This window comes from Lineus longissimus, chromosome 4 (genome assembly GCF_910592395.1).
Source record: "Lineus longissimus chromosome 4, tnLinLong1.2, whole genome shotgun sequence".
NCBI classification, from domain to species: Eukaryota; Metazoa; Nemertea; class Pilidiophora; order Heteronemertea; family Lineidae; genus Lineus; species Lineus longissimus.
The window spans coordinates 1369895-1396654 of record NC_088311.1 but is presented as its reverse complement, the minus strand read 5'-3'; the positions used below and the strand labels follow the sequence as shown (position 1 = coordinate 1396654).

The 26760-nt window shown below is 43.0% G+C and overlaps 1 protein-coding gene across 4 annotated transcripts in view; it reads right to left on the bottom strand.

Annotated features, from left to right (window-relative positions):
* The window catches only part of LOC135485877 (solute carrier family 4 member 11-like), a 48826-nt gene that overhangs the window by 10116 nt on the left and 11950 nt on the right, over positions 1-26760 (bottom strand). Inside the window, exons 3-7 of one of the 4 annotated variants that reach the window (XM_064768214.1) lie at positions 18521-18794; positions 13293-13397; positions 1697-1737; positions 1279-1492; positions 8-92 (exon numbers count right to left, since the gene is read on the bottom strand). In XM_064768214.1, the coding sequence (XP_064624284.1) occupies positions 8-92; positions 1279-1492; positions 1697-1737; positions 13293-13397; positions 18521-18779 (704 nt within the window). In that variant the 5' untranslated portion in view covers positions 18780-18794. Of the gene's footprint in view, positions 1-7; positions 93-1278; positions 1493-1696; positions 1738-9646; positions 9954-13292; positions 13398-18520; positions 18795-26760 lie in introns of those variants that run through there. The other 3 variants (XM_064768215.1, XM_064768216.1, XM_064768217.1) reach the window with 3 other exon arrangements.

Below are 26760 nucleotides of genomic sequence, written 5' to 3'. Positions count from 1 at the left end.
TACTTACAGTACAACAAGCCATGACTGATCGTAGTCAAAACCGCCACCATAACTTGTGCTTGTGCCCTGCATGGTCTTGGCGATCACCGCAACTGGAAAAGGAAACATCAGTGTTACTGGTTGAGGAATACTGATGTGCTGATGAGGGTTCCTCGTCAAGCGTGTACAGAGGCTGAAAGTTCAAAGACATTAGCCCTGAAGCAAACAAGGACAATCTTTTTAACCTCTTCCTGGTGGAGAATAGCCAGATATGGGACAAGAGAAATTACAGCTAATGTCACTATTCAATTTCGCCAACTCTGATGATTTCAAGGACCTCTTTGCCCAAGAGTTGGTCCACCAATACTTTCCTCTTTCAAGTTCATTTATTCTTGTTTAAGTGCTGTGAGCAATACTTGATGAACCCGATGTATGATTGGGTGTGATTAGATTACTTGAAGAACACAACATATCAGGACCAATCAGTCAGATTCCCTAATGATCTCTCCTGGCCCTTGAGGCACGTGATCAGTGAAGTTGTCTGAACTATCTGATCTACCCTCGGGCAAATCTGGCTAAACTAATACTGTAGAACCTGAGGACACCCTCGGGGCTGACAATTTTGTCCTTGGGATGGTGTCCTGATTACAGAGGTCCATTGTATGGAATCGACCCATTTGGCACCAAAGTTGCTGTCCCTGATAGAAAGTGCTAAAGAGAGGCGTCCACTATGACATGTAGGTGGGGATTTTGGATTGATATGGGAAAGATGGCCAAAAGTAGGAACAGTTGGCTTGCTGTGGTCGTGTGGTTGATCAGAGGTTTAAGCTTGGACTTTCGCAGCTAAAAAGTAAGGAAGAGACACAATATTATTGTGATAACAATTCCAGTATCACGCATGACAGACGAGACAAAGGCAGGAGACCTGATTGTAATATACCTTTGTCATGAGTGAAGATGTGTTCCTTGGCCTCCTCAATGAGTGTCTCAGTGTAGCTCAGAGTACGAGTCCTAGTCCTAGTTTTCTCCTTCTCCTCTCCAACTGGTATAGGCTCTATTGGTATGTAGTAGGAATTGGTTTATTGACATGAAAACATACATTGTGTGGTATCGTAAAGGCATGCATATCATTGAATTTCCCTTTATAAGTAGGCCCCTGAGTCATGTCAGTGATGATTTTGCTCCTGATCCTGTGCTTCTTCAATGAGTGGTCTCAGCTTGTCTTGGCTGCCAACGAGGTTTGTCTGCAATCGCGCCAGACAGTGATTCCCCCCTCCCACCCTAGACACACCAACCCACCTTTGTCATGAGTGAAGATATGTTCCTTGGCCTCCTCGATCAGACCCTCATTATGGCTGCCATCTTCATTGGTCAGCAGTCTGGTCAGCATAGTTTCGATGATGTCGTGAAGACTGCAGCCGTAATGATCCAGCATCAGGATAGCTTGGTTCAAGAAGTTCTCAACATCCATCGATGCTCGAATCTCAGCAGAGAAGTCTTTCATGGGAATTTTCTGGAAGTGATTGAGTCATAAATGTAGTATCATCATCATTACTTACATCTGACCCCCTAGCTCCTGCCTGCATCCCCCTATATCAAGACAAGTTCACAGACCTGTCACTAACTGACACAATAAGTGCCTTTTCTCATCTCAGATGCAAGACTGATTAGGTTTATTGACCAATCATCAAAAACTCTACATAAATGTGATAATTACCTCATGTTTGGAGTACATGAGTGTGACTTCATCACCATCATCTGCAAAGACAAGTAGAGCACATTATGATACAAGTTTCTGAAGGCTTCGCTGCCTGTCATTTTGACATCGTTTACAATGAGCACATATTTCAATTCTGGATTGCTGAAATGACTAGATTAAGCACAGTACCCGACACTCAACCTTTGAAGCTCCGCACTGAAATAGAAAACAAACCGAGTAACTTGCCACACTGCCCAAGATATCCTTGCTTCACCAGATGGCAGCATGGAGCTAGACAGTCCTCAAGAAATGGACGTTTTCTTTCTCCTCAGGTAGACACTTTTTAAGTACACTTCACCTTGAGTAAACTACTTGATAGATTCTGACAAGTCGACCATGTTTAACAACATCTTGTCAAGATGAATCATCGAGCCGACACTTACAGACTGATTTCTATATCTCTCATCATTCAAATTCAAAACAGAAGTGACAACTTGAGAGGACAATCTGTTAGAAAAGAGCTTGGCAGTGATCAAATTTGGCAGAAACATATCAGATTTGACTTTTCTAACTTGTTTTTTTGTCTGAAGGTGAAACAAGACTATTAAGGTGCTGAAATTCAGCAAGCTATGTTATCATTGTCAAATACAATGAGTAAAACAGATGCTTCTACAATGACCATAAGACTCAGACTGAACTGAGATGGTTTTTGTTCTGGACCCTTGTGGACCTAGCCAAGCCCAACCACAGCTTTCATATGGAGATACCAAACATCAACTTAAGACGTATATTTGACCTCCTATTGGCTACCAACAGTTATTGCATACTGTTTTTTTAGAGCAGTCACAACAATCTCTTCCAAATGAACTAGTCGCTATTCGAGCCTATTAACACAATTTCTACCATTTGGTCAATAAAGCTTTGCCTGCAGATCAATCAAATGTGACGTTATTGGCTAGACGCGGCTTTCAAAGTGGTTGAGATTTGTATCAGGCTGATGGAATCATCACCCTACACTCTGTCTATGAACGACGGCGCTCTGATTTGCTTCATTATTGGCTCTTTATGCAGACAGACAACATTTGGGTGATTCATATGGTGGAGGGAAATGTGGAACCAGAAGGAATCCGGCACTTTGAAGCGCGTGAGTTGCCTATCACAATACTGGGACCAACAGGCAATCAGTTTAAAGTCAGTCTGTTTCCAGTACGAATGTACTTTTGAGGTGTGTCGGGCTTCATCTGATGAACGGACCATGATGATACTGAATAGACAGCAATCTCCCACAAGAGAACGCAAATTTTTCTTCTTGGAATTGATGCACCTTTGCAGCAATGGGATAAAAACTGATGAATATTGATTGAACCCAAGGGCTTCACGCAACTGTATTCAACATCAACTAATATGAAGGAATGTAATTAACAATTTCCTGATGATGTGCCTCGAGAAATGAGAGGAAATAAGACATAAGCCATGTATGAGCGATGATGAAAAAACACATTCCTGGTCCCAGCTGCAGTGATTTCATTTTCTCGGTCACTTCCTTTACCTCACCACATTCTTAAAATAACCTGTTTCCATAGAAACCTTGAAGAATATTCAAAATCCTTACTGACATCTCCATGCTGGAGGTGATGATAATGGTTGAGGGCTTCAATCTGAACCCGGCGCAAATGAGGCCTTCGGCTGAATCAAGTCCATCAAAGGTATGTCTGTAAGAAAGTATGACAAGATCTCAAACTCTCACATCCTGTGGGAACCCCGGGCAAGATCTTAACAAGGTCATGAAAAACTGACACCGAGTCTTCACAAATTGGAGAATCCTACAGTACTTAATGAAATTTTAACACTAATTATGGCAATTCCCTCGGGCGGTAACGGAGGGAGAGCAAGAAAATGACAGCTTAGATATGAGCATCTCTTTTTACTTGCGCGTGAAACGCAAGGCAGATTATCCGCCAACAAAAACTGGCAACACGAACACGAAGGAAGCTCGAGGATAAAAAGATGCTGACGATAAGTCTCAACACATCGTACTAATACTATGCTAACATGGCTGATGTTCCTCACTTTTTACATCCAATAAGCCGTCTGATTAGATTCCCGTCTATGCAATAAATATATCTGTGCGCAAATAAGAGGCTGAGACCAATCTGGCCAATTTCGCGGCTGATCAGCTCCGCCAGAGTCGTGGATCATAGAGACACGAGATTTCCACTCTCGTCACAACACATGATGTTCTGCTTCATGTTATGTCCTGCAGAACATGTTCAAGGGAACATGCTCGCCACCTCAGTGATTTTAAGATGAAGACATGCTGCACCATTTTCCTACCAAGATGTCAATTGCTTCTGCGAAATCGAAGGATTGATAAGAACCCAGCACCAACCAAAATACCGCTGCAATCAGAAAATTAAGAGCAGGAAATATGTGTCATGAACACCCCTCCAACACGTGAAGCTCAACAAGTCGGCCATATTTCATGATCATATTGTGCAGCCAAAAGAGCCATATGCAAGGCTTCTCAGTACCGAGCTCTGTAATCACCATCATGTTTCTTTATAGCCAAGCGAACATTCAATTTACATGGAAGGTGGTCGAGTCAACACGGAAATGAGAGCAGTAGCATATCAGGCTGCCTTCAACATCTCCTTTCAACTTTTTATGTAGCTTTTTGGATGAAGTATGCACTCCAGTCTGCTTGAATGTCTCATTTATGGCTGAGAGAGCAGTGGCTGTTTCTCTACCATAGAGAGGAGTTGCTTAAAGCCATGCTTTAAGGTGTCCCTTCCAGCAAATTAGATCATCATCATCATTCAATAGGTAAAGTTAGCCATGTCACCATGATGTCAGCCGTAGCCACCTCCCTTCCTGACAATTACCTGCCAACAGTCGTTGACGAAGAACACATGCAAGTCAGAACGACACAGACTATCAACTGCTTTTTCGAAAAACATCATGTCCTCACAGGCAAATGGCTCCAACAAGAGGGTGGCATGGGACGGGTCATTGGAACTACCTCCAGGGCCTGGTTGGCCAAATTGAAGCAACAGATTTGCCAAGAGGCATGGGAGAGGCTGTAGGGGAGAACATGGTGTAAGCTTGACTCCAACATCATGAATAATGATCTGGGGTGAAACCTCAACAATCACTTTTGTCTTGACAGGAAGGGCAACAGGTTACCAAGCAGATGCTATCTGGGGAACGGGCTGATCATGTCAAGTGGATTAGACTGATGTACTTTTCATGTTCTTGGGAAAGAAAGGCATCAAGTATTCATCTGCTGCACTCTCCATGAGAAAAGAACTGATTCTTTTTCATCCAACAGGGACATGGTGCAATGAGGGAAATGAATATATTCATGTTGCCATCATTTCATAGGCAACAGAAGACTTCCGAGAGCTGAAACCTAAGTAATGCTAGCCTGAGGGTAAGTATTACTGATTGTTGGCCCCAAGGCGATCCACAGCCAAGGAGCAAGATGCTGTCAGGGAAAAGGGAAGATGCCGATATTCATTTGATGTGATACCAAGTGAGGTCAGTATCTGGTCATGTAGAAATGGCTGAATAACTGTAGCTTTATTGCAGAGATAATCTATCTTTACAAAATCCTTTCAAGCAGAGCTCTGAAGAACAGAACATTTTGATTCCTTACTACCTAAGGAGAGGAGATATTATCATTAAGTGGTTGACTTGCTCACCAAATACAAAACACTGTTGAAAACCCACATCTGCTCATTCAACCACACAGAATAATATCCTCAGATCACTTTTTCAAAAGAGCACCGACATGCGGCAAACAGCTGAAACCCGAGTCTAATGCATTTGATCAATGAAGCAATTTCTTTCTAATCATTATGTGATTAATCTTTGCAGCCAACCATCCCTTGGCATGTTTACAAAGATCATCACAGCCCGATCTAACTTCAAACAAATCCCATACGGTGTAACCATTTAAAAGGAAATGGGAAGATTTTTCGAGTGTCACCTCGCAACAGAGACGCCAAATTCTTTTTCAGACGTGATGTGGAAAACAATCTTCTTGTGAGTTTGGGGCTCGGACGAATACAATGACATGAGCAGGAATCCATCAGATCTGAATCATGATTTCTGTTGCCGAATGCTGGACTGGAAATGTTACAGAAGAAAACAAGCTAATTAGGTTATGTGTTAGCCAAATTCCTTTCTAAATATCAACAGAAAAATGCATCATTGAACAAGCCACACGAGATGCATATCAAAAAAATGTCAAAGCATCAATTTCACAGCACACGTACAATACACACACCAATTGGCATAATTTTCTGTGAAGTTTGCCTTACCAAAGCCGTGAAAAAATATAATGAGCTTGTAATAAGTTTAATGCAGCTCCACTACATGTTTGTTGTCTTTGATATGGGGAGTCTTCCAGTTCCGGCGAGGGGAAGAAAGATATACACCGCAGGCAGTGACGGTGGCAAAACATACAACTGTGCGTCGTCATTAGCCAAATTAGGTTCCGATTGGTAACATGGGAGCGCCTACAGCGATGAGGAGGCTGACTAAGGGGAGAACAGTCTCTGTAGTAGAAGTGGTCAACTTTGTCGCCAAACTGTACAGAATATCTTTGATATTTTGAATGATATCCTTGTGACCATTTCCCAACAATGGACTGTGGGGAGCGAAGTGACAAGCTGCTTTTACAAGAACAAACCTGCAAAGCTGCAACACGTTTTCATAATGAGAACTCACTGCTGGCAATATCGCACTTTTCCGTCGCTTTTAGAACAGTGCACCGACACTGTGACCAGAACTAGAAGGGTTAATATGAGTTGATAGTGTCTGATTTATCATTGTTAATCTGGACAGACTGTTTTGTATTCTGTGGGCGTGCACCTCCAACATGCCGGAAGTCTGCTTACCTCGTCTGTATGAGTTTGTGGCCATACCGTCCAGCGCATCGATAGGCTACAACTCTATTGAAGGACATCACTAGTCAGTAGGCAAGCTCAAATATGTTTCTTGATTCGCAAGACCAATATACAGGTGGTTGTTGGAGGTGAAGTGTGTGTTGCTCAAACTAGGAGGTAATTGAATCAGAAAAGGATAAAGAATGTCCCATAGGCCTCTCCTCCTGGTGTCCTTCATGTTCAGGTTCAGGTAAGCAGAAAGATTCTGGTTACAACTCAACCTATTTCCTTCAATGGGACTGCACCCACATGTTTGCTTGGATCCCTAGAGTGACGACACCATGGCATGACATCTCTCCTTGGTAGTCAAAAGAGAACGAGAGCGATATGTGCTCAGATAATTACCTTGCACATTTCTAGTAATGACACCTTAGTATAGATATCAACTTGTCCATTGCTTGCTCCAAGGACAAGACCAACAATATTGTGGCGGGCATTCAGCATAATACCAATACAAAACTGATGGGACTTATACATGATTCATGGGTTGGCTGTGACAACCACTCCCGTCCTGACTATGATCGATGCTGCGTTTCCTTTTTATGACAAAGTGACTGCCGTGTGTGGAGACTAACATGTCCTGGCAGGAGGCTGAAGGTATGGCATGCACGGCAGGCAGGGATTCAACCCCGCTGGGATCTGGAACAGGTGGAATTCAATACCTCAGGCGATGTGCATTTCAAACAATCCGCAATCAGCGGCAATTCAGCTGGAGGTTGCAAAGCAAGTAGTGTGATGCACTAGATCAGAATGACATCATTATTCAAGGGTAAACTGGGATAGAATGCTACTTACCTCACAACATTCCCTCCCCCTGTTTTCAGACTCTTGGAATCGCCATGCATTCTCGTTAGGCTCATAGCAGGTAAGAATTAATGATTCCTAAAGCTGAGTACACACCATCCTAGAGATAATGGTATGTCCTCAACGAGAAATGAGAATATTATTCACACAATCACTACCAGCCAAGTGACAATCAGGACAGGAAAAGTTGTGAGCAGAGAAGATTTAGGGGAGGATGAAATGAACTGAATGGACCTATTCTCAAGGGAAGACCAGATAGTGCTATATTCGGTTTCGACGAATTTGGGTGCGGCGGGCTTGCTAAATGACCAAATTTGGGTGCACTGGGCTTGCTAAACGACAAAAAAGATTTTTTTGTTTTTTTGACTGCGAAAGGGAATCCAACATGGTGAGGTCAGGAATGAAACAAAACTTGATTGAATATGGAAATACAATTCGATTGAACATGGAAAACAAGATTCGCCATGAGCTACTGAATATTTGAATTTTTTAAGAGAACTGGTATCAGATTGTAAACCATATCACAGACCAGAAGAGGGTGGATACATTATCTGCCTGATTAAGCACACATCACCTTCAATAAACGAAAACATGCAAAGCAGAATGTGATCAGAATATGAGCCTTTGATTCCAACAATCCACCTCATCAAGGACACAACTCAAGAGCCAGAGGGAGGTTCCAGGGTCAATGGGCTCCTCCAACCCAGTGTTGTCCGACATTGGCCAAGGACTATCTCCACAACAGGCCCCCTGGTTTGTCATCCAACACCATCTTAAGCCGTGTTAGATCAATATTAATAGATCTAATTGCTCTTTCAAGGACACAATCATACAAATGAGCAGCTCCGCCTTGTGAAATCTGACCTCCAACTGCCTTGATTGACGTCATCTCATGAAGCTAATCAAACCAGAGGAGAATAATGCTGCCCATAACAGACAAGTTAATGATCGCAGACATCTGAATATACATAAAGGGGACATCTACGTGATTTATGGATCAATAGCTGCAGGCCGTATCTATCAGAAGTTCGGCCAGAATCAAAAACTGTCCAAAACAGAAAATTCTACAACTGTTACAGCAGAAAAGCACAGAACACATACAAATGTATTGGAACATGATACATCCTGATCTGGCAGGTAATTAACAGTATATAAACCAAGATCGAAAGAGGCTGATTAGGGTTGGGTTACAGCACTAATTAGCAACTTAATTGATCACAACTCAATTCATATGACATTTGAAGAATCCATGTATTTCTTAGGACCTTAAAAGCCACCATTATGAATTGATAAATCCTCTCCTCTCGGAGATGAAGTACCACATTGACTATTCCTGTCCACCTGAGGTGTATTGACAAGTTGAGTGGAGCCCACAAGCCGGGTTTGAAGAGATTGCACCCTCTGACCAGTACAAAGGGATCACTCTGCTTCCTAGACCAACAAGATGTTAATATCGGATCAGTTAGCAGCTGAATCATTGGAAGACGCTTTTGCCACTGGCACTCAACCCAAACCAGGTTTTTGGATAGTGTGGACTTGTCCTAGATCATAATGGTGCCACCCTGCCCCCGAGAAGGATGAAATCTTTCGGACACCATATGAACTGCTCCTGATTGCTATTATCTATAACTGTCAACTGATAGGGACATTCATAGTCAGCCTTGGTCTCATTCAGGCTTGACAGTATGCGACAAGAAGTTGTATTGGGTAAAAAAACTATGCGGGACGCGCTAATAAACTTGGTCATCCCACGCTTGCGAAGAGACTGCAACCGCCAAGCAAATTGATTGGTCCTGATTGATTCAGACATTCACCATCGATCGCACCACCAAAGCGCCCCAGAAAAATACCAACAATCAAATCATGCAGTTTGAGAAGACGACGGGCTGGAATGGGGAAATCTCATTGTGAGCCTGAATGATGGCATGATCAGGGCATATTATCAGTCAGAACCACTTGAATGGTCGGTAGTCAGACGAGATTATGACTAGGTACACTTAATAAATGCTATGCAATTAAGCATTAGATATGTTGACTTTCAAGAGGATATTGGAGAGCAAGATTGATGGTTTGAGACTGGGTCTTGCAGAAATCAATGGTGAAGGTAAAAGACAAGTACGTTTTTCCTGCTCTGGCACCCTAGAGGAAGAAAAGGTACTGTCACTTTTAAAGGGCGTGCCAATCTAATTGATCTGATACAAGATACATGCATTACCTGAGGCCAAGTGAAGTTCATCATTACGTTGCTTGATCCACTGACATTTGCTGGGCGATGGCGGTTGCGGAATACTGCCATAATCCAGGAAATTCTCGGTGGAGCCGAGTATCGTCAGCTCAATATCCTCAATCATCTATTCCCTGGATGTATGCAATCCATAAATATATATGAATACAGGATGGAGAAGCTGATTTGGCAGGTAGAGCAGATGGCGTTATGTCATCCGATGAGGCTGCATTCAACTCTGAGAATAGTTTCATCTTTTAACAGATATTACATGGTTGGTTCATCCCACTATAAAATGGCACGAAATTCCAATGAAGGTGAATGAAAGAGGATCTAGAATCTCTAAGGTGTGAGGCCGATGAATCCATCCTCTCCTTTTGTATCATTGATCACAATGCAACTTCTACGTCTTCCTTTTATAAACAATTTCACACACCTCTGCGTCTGATGTACGACTTCACACACCAATCAACGAAACTCATACAAGTAGCAAATGCAATTGATCACAAGTTCATCACAACCACTCATGCAATCCTAGGAACACCTTGTTGTATAAAATTGACATTTGCGCTGATCCAATATGTAGAAATCCTTCATTGTCAATCGTAATTGTACTTGCGGCCTCATCCCTCTAGCGGCTTACAGATGTCCCCAATGTTATCACTTAGGATCCTTTAGTCTAACCGATCACTAATCCTTTCACTCATGAATGAAAGTTGTCACATGAATGAACCTCTCTGATTCAAATCTCTAGCAGATCACTCACGCAAATCACGCACCGATTGATGATTAAGCAATATGCAACGCTGACATGATCACTTAGATAATGCACCCCGATAGAGTACAAACTGACATTGTGTCACCTCCTAAATGCCTGGACTGAGAGCGAGGCAACACATCTACTTGCATCACAGACGTGTGCCGATGGAGCAATCACTCCATCTAGTCTCCGTGCAGTGACTGAGAACAGCAAAGTACACTCCACACTTTCTGGTTAAGGTTACATCGGTTTGATTATCTCCACTGATATGGTCGAAACGTGACACCAACAAGAAGCACTGCTTGCGACAAGTTGATCCCCATGAACCCGCAAGACTTCTGAGATGTTGAGCAAGTCTTTGCTAACGAATGCCATCATTCTAGACACCACAGCTTGTCTCACTGACTAGCACTCTTCCGAAAGAAATCAGCTTTTCTGCCAAGCGTTTGGATTGGATTTCTCCAACATTTCCCAGGTGACATCCATCGATAGATCAGCTCCGTGATTGCATGAAAAGAAATGCTGGACTGTTCCAGCGAACAGCGCAGTCTAGGGAGTGGTATTCCTGTATTTAATAGCTATGGCATTCATAGTATGAGGGAGGAATAGTAGGAAAACTTGCATCCTCAGAGGAAAACTAGGCAGCTGAAGAGAGTTGCCCTCTACATCAGACATCAGACAGGTTTACCCGGAATAACCAGGAATCAAACCCAGGCCCTCAAATGTTTCCATTGCTTTACTCCGACAGCTCTCTCTATTGTAGGTCTTTGTAACTACATTGGGGATGCTGGTTCAATTTGTTTGAGCCAGTAAACTGCCTAGATTGGACATCTGTGAGGCAGAGATGACTATGAGCATACATCCTTCACATCATATGAGGCATCTAATGGAGGATCAAATGATGGCTAATGGCTGCCTGATGGTCAGACTGCAGTCTTTGCTAAACAGATGAAGGGAGGGTGAGGGTCATAGTAAGCAGCTGAAACACGTCTTACTTGGGTAAGTAGGTTTACATGTAAAGATTGTATGACCTTACCAAGGTTTACCTGGGCATAATGAGAGGCCAGAGGGAACAGAATAGAGTAGGTCTGTTGTGTGACCATATGGAAAGCATCCTTAATGGTCATCCGATGGAGGGTATGATGATGGCTGGTGGCCAATAGGTTCCTCACTTTGACATAACTGAGGGAAGCTTATGAGGTATTAAAGCTTGAAGATAGATCATAGTAAATAGTGAAACATGCCTAGTGCAAACTGCAGGAATTGTGATTAGATCATTCATTCTGGTCATAAGACACAGATTAAATAACTAATAAGACAACAATGTTAATTCTATTGACAAGCAAACACAGATTCTCATAACTATGACATTCTTATGAAATTATGTATAAGAATGTGATGATCGATAAACCAATTACAGCCATACTGATATGCAGTATATGGTTATTCTTATTGAGAGTTGATAGTTCAGTCTGATATCCCAGTAGGCCAAACTGATTGGCGATGGCATAACTTATACAGGAATGTTTTCGTCAGATCATTAAGTTATACTAGCTTACTTCAGTCGAAAATTCTGATCGGAAAACACCTGATCCTTAAATCTGTCCGAGATTGGCAAAGATTTCATCACCAGACCTAATAATACAAGAGCAATAGCCATGAATAAGCTAAATCACTATGTTCCTTGTTATAAATCATGACCACCCTCCTGATTTCCTCTCGAACATGTACGAGCATGTATCGTAATTATTTATCAGAGTTATTAGTATTCAATGGATCAGCGACAAAACTAATTGAATTGGTCCCCAGTGAAATATACGATCAATGATCTATACATGTCATGGATGGAAGCTGGTAGGCACCTCCCCTTTTGCAAGGGTCAAAATGAGGACGTAAAAACCATCGCCCTGGAAAAAATCATAATTATACCTCTTTTAAGATCAGGACCTTTGGTGTTGGAGCCTTCTTGAGGGGAGAGAAAAAGTGGCCGACTTAAGGGGTCAGGATTTGAGTTTGATGTTGCCAACATCCATTCGTTGTGTCAGAGAGCTCGGCTCCTGGTTTATCTGTCAAGGCTGACGTTCACTTTATGTCAGAAATATCAAAGGCTGATCCAGCAAGCCAGCTTTTTTGTCCCACTCCACCACCAGGGGCGCTGATCTGGAAAGGGGCAAATTGAGCCAGACTTATGTGGAATCTGACAACATCATGAACAATGTAAATATCAGCATATTTTGAAATATTATCAACAAAGAGAATAAGATTATTTCATGAATTCAATTACATAATATCAAAAGGGTAAAAGAACTTACCTTTGGGACATGGTCTCAAGCAAAAGAAGAACTGGTAGCTTATTATGACATTGGACACAGTAAATCGTGGTTACTAAAGTACATACAATAACACGTGGGTTGAAGAGAAAGATGTGAGAAGAACACAATTGCTCATGTTTTTGATAACATGGTACAAGTCATCCAATAATGCAAAATCAGCAGAAAACATCGCCAAAAGCTTTTCATATCTCCCACTCCCCCACACACAACTATTAAAGGCAGCAGTGGCAAATCCATGTTATCATTGAACAAGTCAATGGTACATGTAGCACTGCGGGAAGATTGGAAAGGAGAGTTGAAAAAGAGAGGAAAGAAGAGTTGATAATGCGTGGTGGTCATCCATTACCCGTCACTTCCCGAAGAGTGCGCAAAAAGCCTAACACAGCTGGGATGCTCAACGTCTCTTACCATGCTCTGTTATGCTGTCTTTACGGCGGGGGGGGGGGGGGGGAAATGACCAAATGGATGACCTCCTTAAAACAAACACAAGAAACTGAGTGGGAGCAGGATGAAAGACAAAATAAACTGAAAACACCAACTATACCTAGTAGATCATCATTCTCTGACAGCTCAGTCAGGATGGATGGGGTATGATGATAGTCTGTGGGACCACGGTCACTAGTATGGTCTATACTTGGAGGCCCACCATCTAGTGTTGAAATGAAAGCAGAAAACATTTAACAGTTAAACTACAAGACCATAAGCGATTAGTGAATTGAGCTACAGCCAAAGTTACTGAGACAATATCTTTGATGAAATCAAGCATTTTCACCAATGAAAAGCAATCACCAGTAGGATGCAAATTAAAATGCACTATTATAACATTAGAATGAAATGCAAGACTACAATCATTACTGCAAATTGAAATTAACAAAGCAAGTGAAAAATGAAAGTGTGTTAAGGTATTCACAGACACCACTAGCAGTTGACAGGATTAAAACTTGTACCAAACTACAAACAAATTCAACAAAGATACAGTGATGGTTTTATGTTTGGAATGCAAGGACAATTATTAAGTCATTTTCATAGTACTATCTGTCACACTGTCCTTGCCATTTTCTCCAGCCATTAATGCACTCCTCAATAGTTATATCAGAATTCCATTGCCTGTTTCTCAATCATTTTAGCTTCTATCATGTGATAATTCGGTTACCAGAGCCAGAGCCTCTTTTCAGCATTTGCATTCTCGATTCTGAGTGTCCGCAATCTGATAAAGAGTTCTGCAGCAAGGTCACCTTGATCTAATAGGGTTCTCTGTGCCTGCGGCCAGAATTATTGCCGATGGATCATGAATGACTCGCGGGTGCCTGAGGGGGGGGAAGGGAGGTACCAACATGACCATCAAGACAACCCTTCCAACTTGAGTGTAGTCACTGGTGTTCCGATTCATAGCTGGAAACACAAGTCACCCGGAAGTGTGGTCTACTTCAAAGCAAGAACTCATTTTAAAACCCACCAAGACATTGCAAAGGCACAAATTCCTTTCATCTCCAGAAACATGGACCAATTTGAATGGCAGACACCATTACAACCAATTCAAAACCCATAACACGGCAATAGAGATAAAAACCCCACTTTCGTGCAATCCAAATGGATCTGCTTTTCTTTTCTGTCCATTGCCGCGATAGTTGAATCTGCGGTGACCTTAATCTAATAGAAGGACGCCTCCACTGATGAGGATAAACTGCGAGTGCAATGCTTTCATCTTCCTTGCCTGCCCCAAAGACCTCAATCAGGGACGACTTTCCAATCGATTCATCCTCTGGTGGTGTTTTTTTTATATTAAATGATCTAATTCTGAAGAAGATGAGCTGACCTGGAACGCACTCTACAGTGTTGGGTGACACTGTGGTTGTGCAATTATCATTTAGTAAAAGACAAATGCCAGTCTAGGAGAGAACCAGCCAAGACTGTTTCACATCCTTGCCACAGAAAGTTCTTCAGTTTCCCAGGCCTGGTTTGACCACTTGAATTAAGCTATGTAGACACAAGCGAAGGATGTCCCAAACAAACTGTTGAGAGTGTATGATATGAACACCTGGCACCCTCTCCAGATGAAAAAAAAGTGTCCAAAAGATAGTCAAAATATGACATTTGATATCACACCACTCGTGGGAATGTAGGTTGATCAAGCATGAAAGGACATGCGAACAAATGTTGGTAAGAAATATGGATGATCCTTCAAGACACGAACTGCACACAGCCACAGGTCATTAGTCAAAGATACAAAACAACCAACCAAGAAAGAAGAGCCAAAAAACAACCTCAGAAGCGACACCATGATAAAGAACACACTTATTCTAGGGATGACTGGATACTACATTCTTGATTGAGAGCTCCACCGAGGCAGTGAAGATGGCCAGACTTCAGAGACATGCTCATTCTGCAAGTGGCATTGATCGAGATACCAGGGCAGTGTGCGACAACACACTTCACTCACTGAATCAATGGGTAGTAGAGAGGACAGCTGGGGAAATATCATTTCCCGATCGCATTCCTTCATCTGGAAAACCTATCTGGAGACGGAGAACTGGTGATATGAAAGACTCGGCACCCTCTGAACATGAGCAGCCAGCAAAAACATGAGAGCCCTCTGAAGGAAATCTGAGGAATCACAAAATTAGATAACGAAGGCTGGTATGGAATCATTTTGAACAGATACTGAATTCTGCTTCATCTTCAATCAAAGCAGCCAACTCCAAGGGCTAGAACGTACCACAACTCTATCTAAAACTAACTTGTACCAACCTCCAACGTCATCCTTCCTCCTTCCTGCTTTCCAACGGCACTTGTAAATCAGGCAGATCGCGCTCACCAAGCCAAGAAATCCCCCTGCAGCAGCTCCAGCTATCATCAACCTTGTGGAATATTCCTCCCTCCAATCATCATAAGGAGGACCAAAGACATTGACACCGCGCTTTAGGATGTACTCCCCATGAGTACCGTTATGGGTTACCTCATACAAACAATGATAGATCCCAAACTCTGCTTCTGTTACTCTTGCAAAGGATATCCTTTCCCCCTTCGTACCATCGATTCTGCAGTTTCCATCCGTCCAGCCATGTTCAACCACGGTACGATTTGTCAGAACCCATTTATAGGAATCCGCCAATCGTCCTCGAGTGAAGTTTCTTGGGTCGTCACATTTGACCTCTAGAGATGCTCCGACTTTGACCCTGTAGGTCCAGTTCACAGCATCACTACCACAAATAAACACAATAAAGACTACAGCAGATCGAAACAGCCTCATCATTTTCATGGTTAAAGATCAATTAATCTACCAGGAAGTTATCTAGGAAGATTTGAATCTGTTCATAATATACGAGGGGTCTTATCAAATGACACCATTTGTCTGAGCCAGGGTTGATAGCCGATGGTGTCATAGTCCAAGTTTGGTCTTAAGATAACTGAACTTTGTCACTTTCATAGAAAATATCAGTGAGCACTGTATAACATACGGTACTTGATATTGTTGTTTCTTGATTGACCCTTGGGTTGCATCCCCCCCCCATAACATTTCAAGAGATGAGCAAAAAACTACAAGATTTTCCTGCAGTAAGATGGGTTATGTCATTACATCAGGAAATGAGTTGTGAAGTGCAATAAGGTTAAATCAATTTTTCATTGAAAAAGAACGTACGTTTAACTTTATGATTAGTTCACACCTTTGATTAAGAGGTGGCAGCACCACACTTCAGCAGTGGTTCCGTTCAAGTCCTAATTGATGGAAATCAATAGGAATTTTGTAGAGGAAATCAGCTGCGTTGTCATCAGGCTTGACTTATGGACAACTGCCGTCAGCTGCTGTGAAGTGAAAACCTCAACAATGGACTGCCACTTGTTTTTTTCGATTTTTAAATGACCGAATATAAACATGAATGTGCCAATCCCTTTTAAACTGAAGCAGAGCAGAAATCTTTGGCAAGCTGACACCATGGACCATGCAGGCAATTGGGCCACAGATTTTATTTGACTGATCACATGGTCTCCTGATCAATACCACTGGCAGAGATGAAGCTCTTTTGGTTGCTTCCTAATTCTGTTCACAAAAACTGAATAGCGTACTTTACATGTAATTGTGTGTGAATAGTAGCAAGCAGACTGCTAGCTCCTACCATCTGATAGTGATGTTCAGTTTCTGTAGGCCCTGAACAGATTGAAGTGTGTTTGATAGCAGTTGTTGAACTGTGCCCTTCAGCAAGGAACATCATCTGGTTTACTGCTGTTGCAATCTGATTCAAAAGGTGGAATTTGTACAAATATTGCTACTGGTATAGCTTTATGCCAGACACAACAGGCTGCACATCTTTGTAAAAATCTCCCAGGCGGACTCCCCAAGATATAGTTTCAGTTTGACCTCTTCAGAAGGCATCACAAAAGGAGGGCAACTGTCAGTCCCTTGTGTGTCACTTTCAAAGAAGCTGTCGTGGAGACTACAAATTTTACGGCACGCAAAAGATGCCTTGCTAGCTTATAAGGATGGTATCGCATGCAAGCTCCCACTGATAATGATTAGAGAAGATGACGCCACCAATTAGGGAGATCGCATAGAACAGAGAACTACCTGGCTGAGATCGATCACCCATTGATCTGGCATCGCTCAGACAAGACGCACAGTCAACTGATCAGCGTGTGCCATGGGCTCTGATGCCAGTAGCAAAGGCTGGATCATAGCTAATGGGTTAGAGGAGCAAGTGGGGGAAGTGAATACCATGATGGCAAGTTTGTAGAAGACACATATCGACCGTGAGCAGTTGGCACAAGTTGTACAGATTCAATGGAATGAAGTTAGGATGAGGTTAGACCTGTCTGAGGGGAACGGCGAAGAGTTCAAAGAAGATATAGGTCATCAGCCACAGAGCTGTCAGCTGAGAAATAGGATGCCAGAGGGTCACCGAGGCTTTAGAAAAGGACACCAGCAGGCAGACAGTTGGGGCGAGTCTAAAGACACATGGTCAACTTATGAGATATGAGCAGTCACTGTCAAGACCCAGGACTCAGCTGACAAGCACAAGAAGAGTGGAGCTGGAGGCAGACATCTACCTTTGGATGGGACAGGTCATATTGTGGGAGTGAGTTCAACCTATTTCTTTCCTTTCACTCCCACAAATCCCACATATTCCCTCCAGATCATTCCATCTCTGGCACAACAGTCATACCGTGTCCATAGTCAGTCGTGCCGGTCCCAATCCAGTCCGATCAATACTCCCACAATCTAAAAGTACATCAGGCAGCCTCATACTCAGAGAGGAGGACAGAAACGATGATTGAGTATCAATCGACTCCATCCAGGCTACGAGTAGTGATGGTGTCATATGGTAGGTTTGGTGGGGGAACCTAGCATGAGATGGTGCAGAGAGCCACAACATACCAGAATCACCATAGATTGTATGCATCCACAGTGTGCCCTGAAGTACAGCAGTCATGCCAGTGGGATGGTAGCCATGAAAAGGTCTTTCCCACACTTCAGCCGAAAATGAGTGGGTGGAAAATGGCAGCGATGTTATCAATGCATTCCAACTCGCGGACTAATCTATTAGCTAAAACTTTGAAGTACACAGAGGTCACTGTATGGAAGCACGTCCAATACTTTGATTTGTGGTAATGGCAGAAATCTTCTTCATCACATTGATTGTCGTGCTTTGTGAGTGAGAATTTCATGCACAAAAAGAAACTGAAAACCAAACAAGCTAAAAGTGCTACAATCAAAGACCTACTCTTGAATCCATCACCAAGTATTAGTGAGGAACATCCAAGGGAAATACAACTTACTTTCAATGACGGCATCAGGGAAGTTAATACTGTAGGTACTGGCATCAAAGCTCTGTGGCAGAGTCTGGGAGAAACGCCGGTTCATATAACTATTGATATCTGTCAAGGAGACGCTGGTCATCTGTGACTTGGAGCTCGTAGATGGCGGCGACAGCGTATTCATCTTGATGTGGACGTTGCTTTGGTCGTCTTTTGTCTTGCCATGCTCATCGTGATGGTGGATGCTTTCATCTGTCTGTTGGACGTTGTTCTGGTCCATTGCAGGGTGTTATGTCTGGAATGATGGAGAAACGTTAATGTCGACAAACTTGATGATGAAGTGAGGGGGAGGGGGGATGACGGATTGGCTCAGCCTTCTTGGCTGTGACTTCTGCGTAATGCTTCAGTCCATGAAATAAAGAAAGCCTTTCTGTTATTCAGACTTGGAACGTTTCCATTTCTTGTCTGGTGAATGACAAGAGTTTTTGTTACGAGATGTTTCTACTGCTCCATTCATGAACCACCTACTGGTTTAACCGGTGTAGAATCATGTTTACAGATGGCTTCTGTAGCAGTTCACGTTTCCATTCATGTAATAGCTGTCTGAGGAGAGCAGGAAGTGATGACCCTCCTGGAAGATTCTTTCAAGGTGAAATCGTAATTAGGGATGCGAGGCAGAATCAATGAAGAACCTTAACAATAGGGAAAGCAATGTAGTGCTGACATAAAAGCTGTTTTGATGGTGTACAGAATGGTTTCCTGCTGCCATTCATGAAATAGCAGAGAACTGGGAAGTAATTATCAAGACTTGTTCTGGTTTAGCTGTTGAAAACTGCCAAGGTGAGATTGCAATGCCATCAGCAATCAGGATGTTTCATTCAGGTAGAATCAAGGCATCTAAGCAAGGTCATTGAACTGAAGCAACAGCTCTTCATACCCCATAAAATTATTTCAGTTTTTTAATCTTCTTCAAGTTACAAACCAACTAGGGACCATGCAAACATGATCTTTTCCATTTCTTACACACCATGAGAAATCATACTTGTAACTTTGTCGCACGCTCACATATTAGTGAGCGCATCCTATAACATGGCTAATGAGGCACCCTAACAAATTGGCCCGCGCCAGCAACTTCTACAACATGACATTTGGGTGTTTTCTCAAATGAGGTTATGTCAATCATTCCCCAACACGGTTCATTCAGTTTCTCCTTGCCAAACGAGCTGATGCCTCCACCAAGCACATGAGGGCTCTTTGTCATTGCAAAGGTCACTAACTTCCCCAGAATTGATTCTCATCCAGTGGTGATTAGATTCTCCTTGTCTTTGATGGTTTAGGTTGATTTGTGGATGTGATCACTGGATGATTAGCACTGATAGGCATGCGATGCCAATTGGTGGACTATTCATGCTTGTACAAATGATCAATGAAATCACATCTCGACATACCGTCAAATACCATCCCGAGATATTAGTTTGAGATATAATGGGGGCCAGTATTTGCAGATTAAGACGCAAGTCAAATTGCTTCCATAGCTTAAGATATTGATTTTACCAAAGATTTGAAAAATCAGAATCACCATCGAGGCAATAGCTGGTAATTTACTGGCTCACCAACATTCTGTCGAGGGAATTTTGTAAGCAGATATATCAGCAAGCGCTGAACATCAATTCACATCGATTGCTACTGATTGAGGCAACAGTTTCTTCACCAGAAACCATTCAGACATGCCGGGGGTCCCAGCACAAAAGTAAACAAATGTCTAAGTAATGAAGTTCTTTCGTGTACCTGCGGACACTGTATCGAAGCTTTATTCATTGAATCAAAATTTGGGTAAACCAGATGGTGCAGTATTAACACACATATTAACACACATATTAATCAGTCTCACGTGGAAGAACAGATCAAACACAGAGCATCTTTAAGATCTACATTCACCAAGAACACCATCCAAGTATAAAGCAACTGCAAATGAGGACAAAAAAGACATCCGTTGAGACAGCGCAGCCAAGATGAGATTTTTCGCTCTGGTGACCAATCATGGAGCTGATGAAACTATATTGGCTTGACAAAGGATTACAGGGTGCTGCTATTGATGGAAAGCATGGATTGGGTTTAACACCCAAAGACATTCTCAATGTTATCTTAGGATATAGCTAAAGATTTTCATAAGGGAAGGTCAGATTTGGTACTGACTTGATATGACTGGTCCAAATATCATCTCCTTTGCTGGGTTTTGAAGGGCTCTCATCTAGAGCCATAACATGATTTATGGTCATATTATTCTGTTCCACGTATATACAGACAGTGGTCACCTCGTTAAAGATTGATTGTGGCCGTGATTGATTTGGGGTGCTGCCAGATGGACGTGTACCAATCAATTAGGGACGAGTTCGTGCTCAATACGATCCTCTCATATCAGACAGTTGATGATATTTTGACACCAAACTGTCTAGATCTGAATTCGCACTTGTAACTGGGGTCTGTCACAGGCTTAAAACCTCTGAAATCAAAGAACTCATGTGGACACCACTTTCATGTAAATATCTCATCAATACTAAATAGTCTGGATCGCTGGCATAAAATGACTATCAATATGAATCCAGTGTTGTTATCTTCGATCACCATTCAGCACCAAGTGGTGTCGACATCTGCGATGAATATTTCATACTGCACTGACTTGGCTCATAAAATCATTGAATAATGCATTGAAGAACATGCAACAGTAACACCACTTGCCCCTTACAATGTAGATGAATAAGACATGTCCAACTGAGGCAACAGCTTAGAGAATCACACAGATGTCACATCCTTTGTAGTCTATCCTATCTGATTAGTGGTTTAATAATCAAAGTCAAGCTCATATCGTATTGCAAGTCGGGTTCTTCCGCTCCAGTTCAGATCAGACCGTCTTCGAGACACTGATTACTGCGCCGCAGAGAGATGAAAGAGTGACATCCTTTGTTCATCTGATGATGATCTCAACAGAGAATGACCAAGAAGAGTGGATTCATTGAGAAAATGTTACAAACTGGCCATCCTCAACTGCCTTCAGCTCCCATAGACAGTGAAATTAAAGTAAACGCAGAATGAGATGGATCGACGATAAGCTGCTGGCGCCAGTGATAACCACACCAATCATACTACTCAATCAATGTCTCCCATTGGATTAGATTGATCTCATCAAGACTGTCATATCCCCAGGTTGATATTGGTCAATCATATCTTCAGGTTATCAAGGGAATGCAGTGATGATGAGTAAGATTCTATCACGACAGCAGGTTGACTTCCAAACACACTTTAATATGACTTCATATTCTTGCTGCTGACACCATGAGAGGAGAATTCAATCCCCAGTAAAAGTGTTTATTCTATTCCTCATTGACCGATCAGGACATTGGGAAGTTTCCAAAGCATGGCTCATTTAGGCATAGGTAAGGCTACCTCCTCGTGAGGAGTCTTGGGTTTCTGGCTCACAGTCATAAGATCCCTAGTTATAAGATCCCTAGTTCGATTCCCACAGTGGGCGCAGGTCTCTTTGTGTTATGATGCCTTTATACTCCACCCAGGTGTATAAATGGATAACAGTTAGAACGACTATAGGTTGTAGCAATTCATTCATCTCGAGACCTAGTTACACGTCATAAGATCCCTAGTTATAAGATCCCTCGTTCGATTCCCAAAGTGGGCGCAGGTCTCTTTGTGTTATGATGCCTTTATACTCCACCCAGGTGTATAAATGGATAACAGTCAGAACGACTACAGGTTGTAGCTATTCATTCATCTCGAGACCTAGTAGTTACACCACCGGAGACGCCCTGATAATTTGATTTATTTCATTGTGACTAGTGTGGGTAGTGTTTTTGTATTGTAGGATTGGTACTCCTACAGCATGCACAGACTTGGTGATTCAGGCCAATCAGCCACAAGGACAGTGTCACGCAATTCTTCAAAAGATTGCTTGCTTCGATCTGCTATTGGTCTGACTCATCAGGCAACTGTATGGTCAGTGATATCCTTCCCTGTTGAGTTGTGCTCCTGTCTTGCTGGTCTGCATGAACGAGCGACAACATGATTAGCTATAAACTGTATTGACCAGATCCTGGCATCCCACGCACTTAGACACCATCGTGACAGTCAATGTATCACAACAGATTCCATTCTGAATAGTAGCTTTCAGAGCCTTGAATTGAATGGCTCGATCAGCAGAACAGGGAATAGTCCTGTCACAGCCAACAAAAGTCCATTTTCCTTGCCAGCCAGCCAACCCACGAACATGGTGGAACGCACTCGTCAAATATCGATTATGGTGTTCTCATTAGCAAAAAAGCATAATCGATTTGGACATATCTGTTTTTTTCCTCATGATCATTGGTGCGGGAAATTGAGTTCAACCTGAAGCACAATATACTGAGCAGCAACTGCAATGCTATACAACACTGTATCATTTCAACATCATGGTCTTCGTAGCCTACTTCTATGCCAAGATCGATCATGTTCTACATAGCCTACTTCTGTGCCAAGAACCACCATGTTCTAGGTAGCCTACTTCTGTGCCAAGAACCATCATCTTCTAGGTAGCCTACTTCTATGCCAAGATCCATCATGTTCTAGGTAGCCTACTTCTATGCCGAGAACCATCATGTTCTACATAGCCTACTTCTGTGCCAAGAACCATCATCTTCTAGGTAGCCTACTTCTATGCCAAGATCCATCATGTTCTAGGTAGCCTACTTCTATGCCGAGAACCACCATGTTCTACATAGCCTACTTCTGTGCCAAGAACCATCATGTTCCAGGTAGCCTACTTCTGTGCCAAGAACCATCATGTTCTAGGTAGCCTACTTCTGTGCCAAGAACCATCATGTTCTAGGTAGCCTACTTCTGTGCCAAGAACCATCATGTTCTAGGTAGCCTACTTCTGTGCCAAGAACCATCATCTTCTAGGTAGCCTACTTCTATGCCAAGATCCATCATCTTCTAGGTAGCCTACTTCTATGCCAAGATCCATCATCTTCTAGGTAGCCTACTTCTGTGCCAAGAACCACCATGTTCTAGGTAGCCTACTTCTATGCCAAGATCCATCATGTTCTAGGTAGCCTACTTCTATGCCAAGATCCATCATGTTCTAGGTAGCCTACTTCTATGCCAAGATCCATCATTTTCTAGGTAGCCTACTTCTGTGCCAAGAACCACCATGTTCTACATAGCCTACTTCTGTGCCAAGAACCACCATGTTCTACATAGCCTGCTTCTGTGCCAAGAACCATCATGTTCTAGGTAGCCTACTTCTGTGCCAAGAACCATCATGTTCTAGGTAGCCTACTTCTGAGCCAAGAACCATCATGTTCTAGGTAGCCTACTTCTGTGCCAAGAACCATCATGTTCCAGGTAGCCTACTTCTGTGCCAAGAACCATCATGTTCCAGGTAGCCTACTTCTGTGCCAAGAACCATCATGTTCTAGGTAGCCTACTTCTGTGCCACGAACCATCATGTTCTAGGTAGCCTACTTCTGTGCCAAGAACCATCATGTTCTAGGTAGCCTACTTCTGTGCCAAGAACCATCATGTTCTAGGTAGCCTACTTCTGAGCCAAGAACCATCATGTTCTAGGTAGCCTACTTCTGTGCCAAGAACCATCATGTTCTAGGTAGCCTACTTCTGTGTCAAGAACCATCATTTTCCAGGTAGCCTACTTCTGTGCCAAGAACCATCATGTTCTAGGTAGCCTACTTCTGTGCCAAGAACCATCATGTTCCAGGTAGCCTACTTCTGTGCCAAGAACCATCATGTTCAAGGTAGCCTACTTCTGTGCCAAGAACCATCATGTTCTAGGTAGCCTACTTCTGTGCCAAGATCCATCATGTTCTACATAGCCTACTTCTGTGCCAAGAACCATCATCTTCTAGGTAGCCTACTTCTGTGCCAAGAACCACCATGTTCTAGGTAGCCTACTTCTGTGCCACGAACCATCATGTTCTAGGTAGCCTACTTCTATGCCAAGAACCACACTGTTCTAGGTAGCCTACTTCTGTGCCAAGAACCATCATGTTCTAGGTAGCCTACTTCTGTGCCAAGAACCATCATGTTCTAGGTAGCCTACTTCTGTGTCAAGAACCATCATGTTCTAAGTAGCCTACTTCTGTGCCAAGAACCATCATGTTCTACATAGCCTACTTCTGTGCCAAGAACCATCATCTTCTAGGTAGCCTACTTCTGTGCCAAGAACCACCATGTTCAAGGTAGCCTACTTCTGTGCCAAGAACCACCATGTTCTAGGTAGCCTACTTCTCTGCCAAGAACCATCATGTTCTAGGTAGCCTACTTCTGTGTCAAGAACCATCATGTTCTAGGTAGCCTACTTCTGTGCCAAGAACCATCATGTTCTAGGTAGCCTACTTCTGTGCCAAGAACCATCATTTTCCAGGTAGCCTACTTCTGTGCCAAGAACCATCATGTTCTAGGTAGCCTACTTCTGTGCCAAGAACCATCATTTTCCAGGTAGCCTACTTCTGTGTCAAGAACCATCATGTTCTAGGTAGCCTACTTCTGTGCCAAGAACCATCATTTTCCAGGTAGCCTACTTCTGTGCCAAGAACCATCATGTTCTAGGTAGCCTACTTCTGTGCCAAGAACCATCATGTTCTTGGTAGCCTACTTCTGTGCCAAGAACCATCATTTTCCAGGTAGCCTACTTCTGTGCCAAGAACCATCATGTTCTAGGTAGCCTACTTCTGTGCCAAGAACCATCATTTTCCAGGTAGCCTACTTCTGTGTCAAGAACCATCATGTTCTAGGTAGCCTACTTCTGTGCCAAGAACCATCATTTTCCAGGTAGCCTACTTCTGTGTCAAGAACCATCATGTTCTAGGTAGCCTACTTCTGTGCCAAGAACCATCATTTTCCAGGTAGCCTATTTCTGTGCCAAGAACCATCATGTTCTAGGTAGCCTACTTCTGTGCCAAGAACCATCATGTTCTAGGTAGCCTACTTCTGTGCCAAGAACCATCATGTTCTAGGTAGCCTACTCCTGTGCCAAGATCCATCATGTTCTAGGTAGCCTACTTCTGTGCCAAGAACCATCATGTTCTAGGTAGCCTACTTCTGTGCCAAGATCCACCATGTTCAAGGTAGCCTACTTCTGTGCCAAGAACCACCATGTTCTAGGTAGCCTACTTCTGTGCCAAGAACCATCATGTTCTAGGTAGCCTACTTCTGTGCCAAGAACCATCATTTTCCAGGTAGCCTACTTCTGTGCCAAGAACCATCATGTTCTAGGTAGCCTACTTCTGTGCCAAGAACCATCATTTTCCAGGTAGCCTACTTCTGTGTCAAGAACCATCATGTTCTAGGTAGCCTACTTCTGTGCCAAGAACCATCATTTTCCAGGTAGCCTACTTCTGTGCCAAGAACCATCATGTTCTAGGTAGCCTACTTCTGTGCCAAGAACCATCATGTTCTTGGTAGCCTACTTCTGTGCCAAGAACCATCATGTTCTAGGTAGCCTACTCCTGTGCCAAGATCCATCATGTTCTAGGTAGCCTACTTCTGTGCCAAGAACCATCATGTTCTAGGTAGCCTACTTCTGTGCCAAGATCCACCATGTTCAAGGTAGCCTACTTCTGTGCCAAGAACCACCATGTTCTAGGTAGCCTACTTCTGTGCCAAGAACCATCATGTTCTAGGTAGCCTACTTCTATGCCAAGATCCATCATGTTCTACACAGCCTACTTCTGTGCCAAGAACCATCATCTTCTAGGTAGCCTACTTCTGTGCCAAGAACCATCATCTTCTAGGTAGCCTACTTCTGTGCCAAGAACCACCATGTTCAAGGTAGCCTACTTCTGTGCCAAGAACCATCATGTTCTAGGTAGCCTACTTCTGTGCCAAGAACCATCATGTTCTAGGTAGCCTACTTCTGTGTCAAGAACCATCATGTTCTAAGTAGCCTACTTCTGTGCCAAGAACCATCATGTTCTACATAGCCTACTTCTGTGACAAGAACCATCATCTTCTAGGTAGCCTACTTCTGTGCCAAGAACCACCATGTTCAAGGTAGCCTACTTCTGTGCCAAGAACCACCATGTTCTAGGTAGCCTACTTCTCTGCCAAGAACCATCATGTTCTAGGTAGCCTACTTCTGTGTCAAGAACCATCATGTTCTAGGTAGCCTACTTCTGTGCCAAGAACCATCATGTTCTAGGTAGCCTACTTCTGTGCCAAGAACCATCATTTTCCAGGTAGCCTACTTCTGTGCCAAG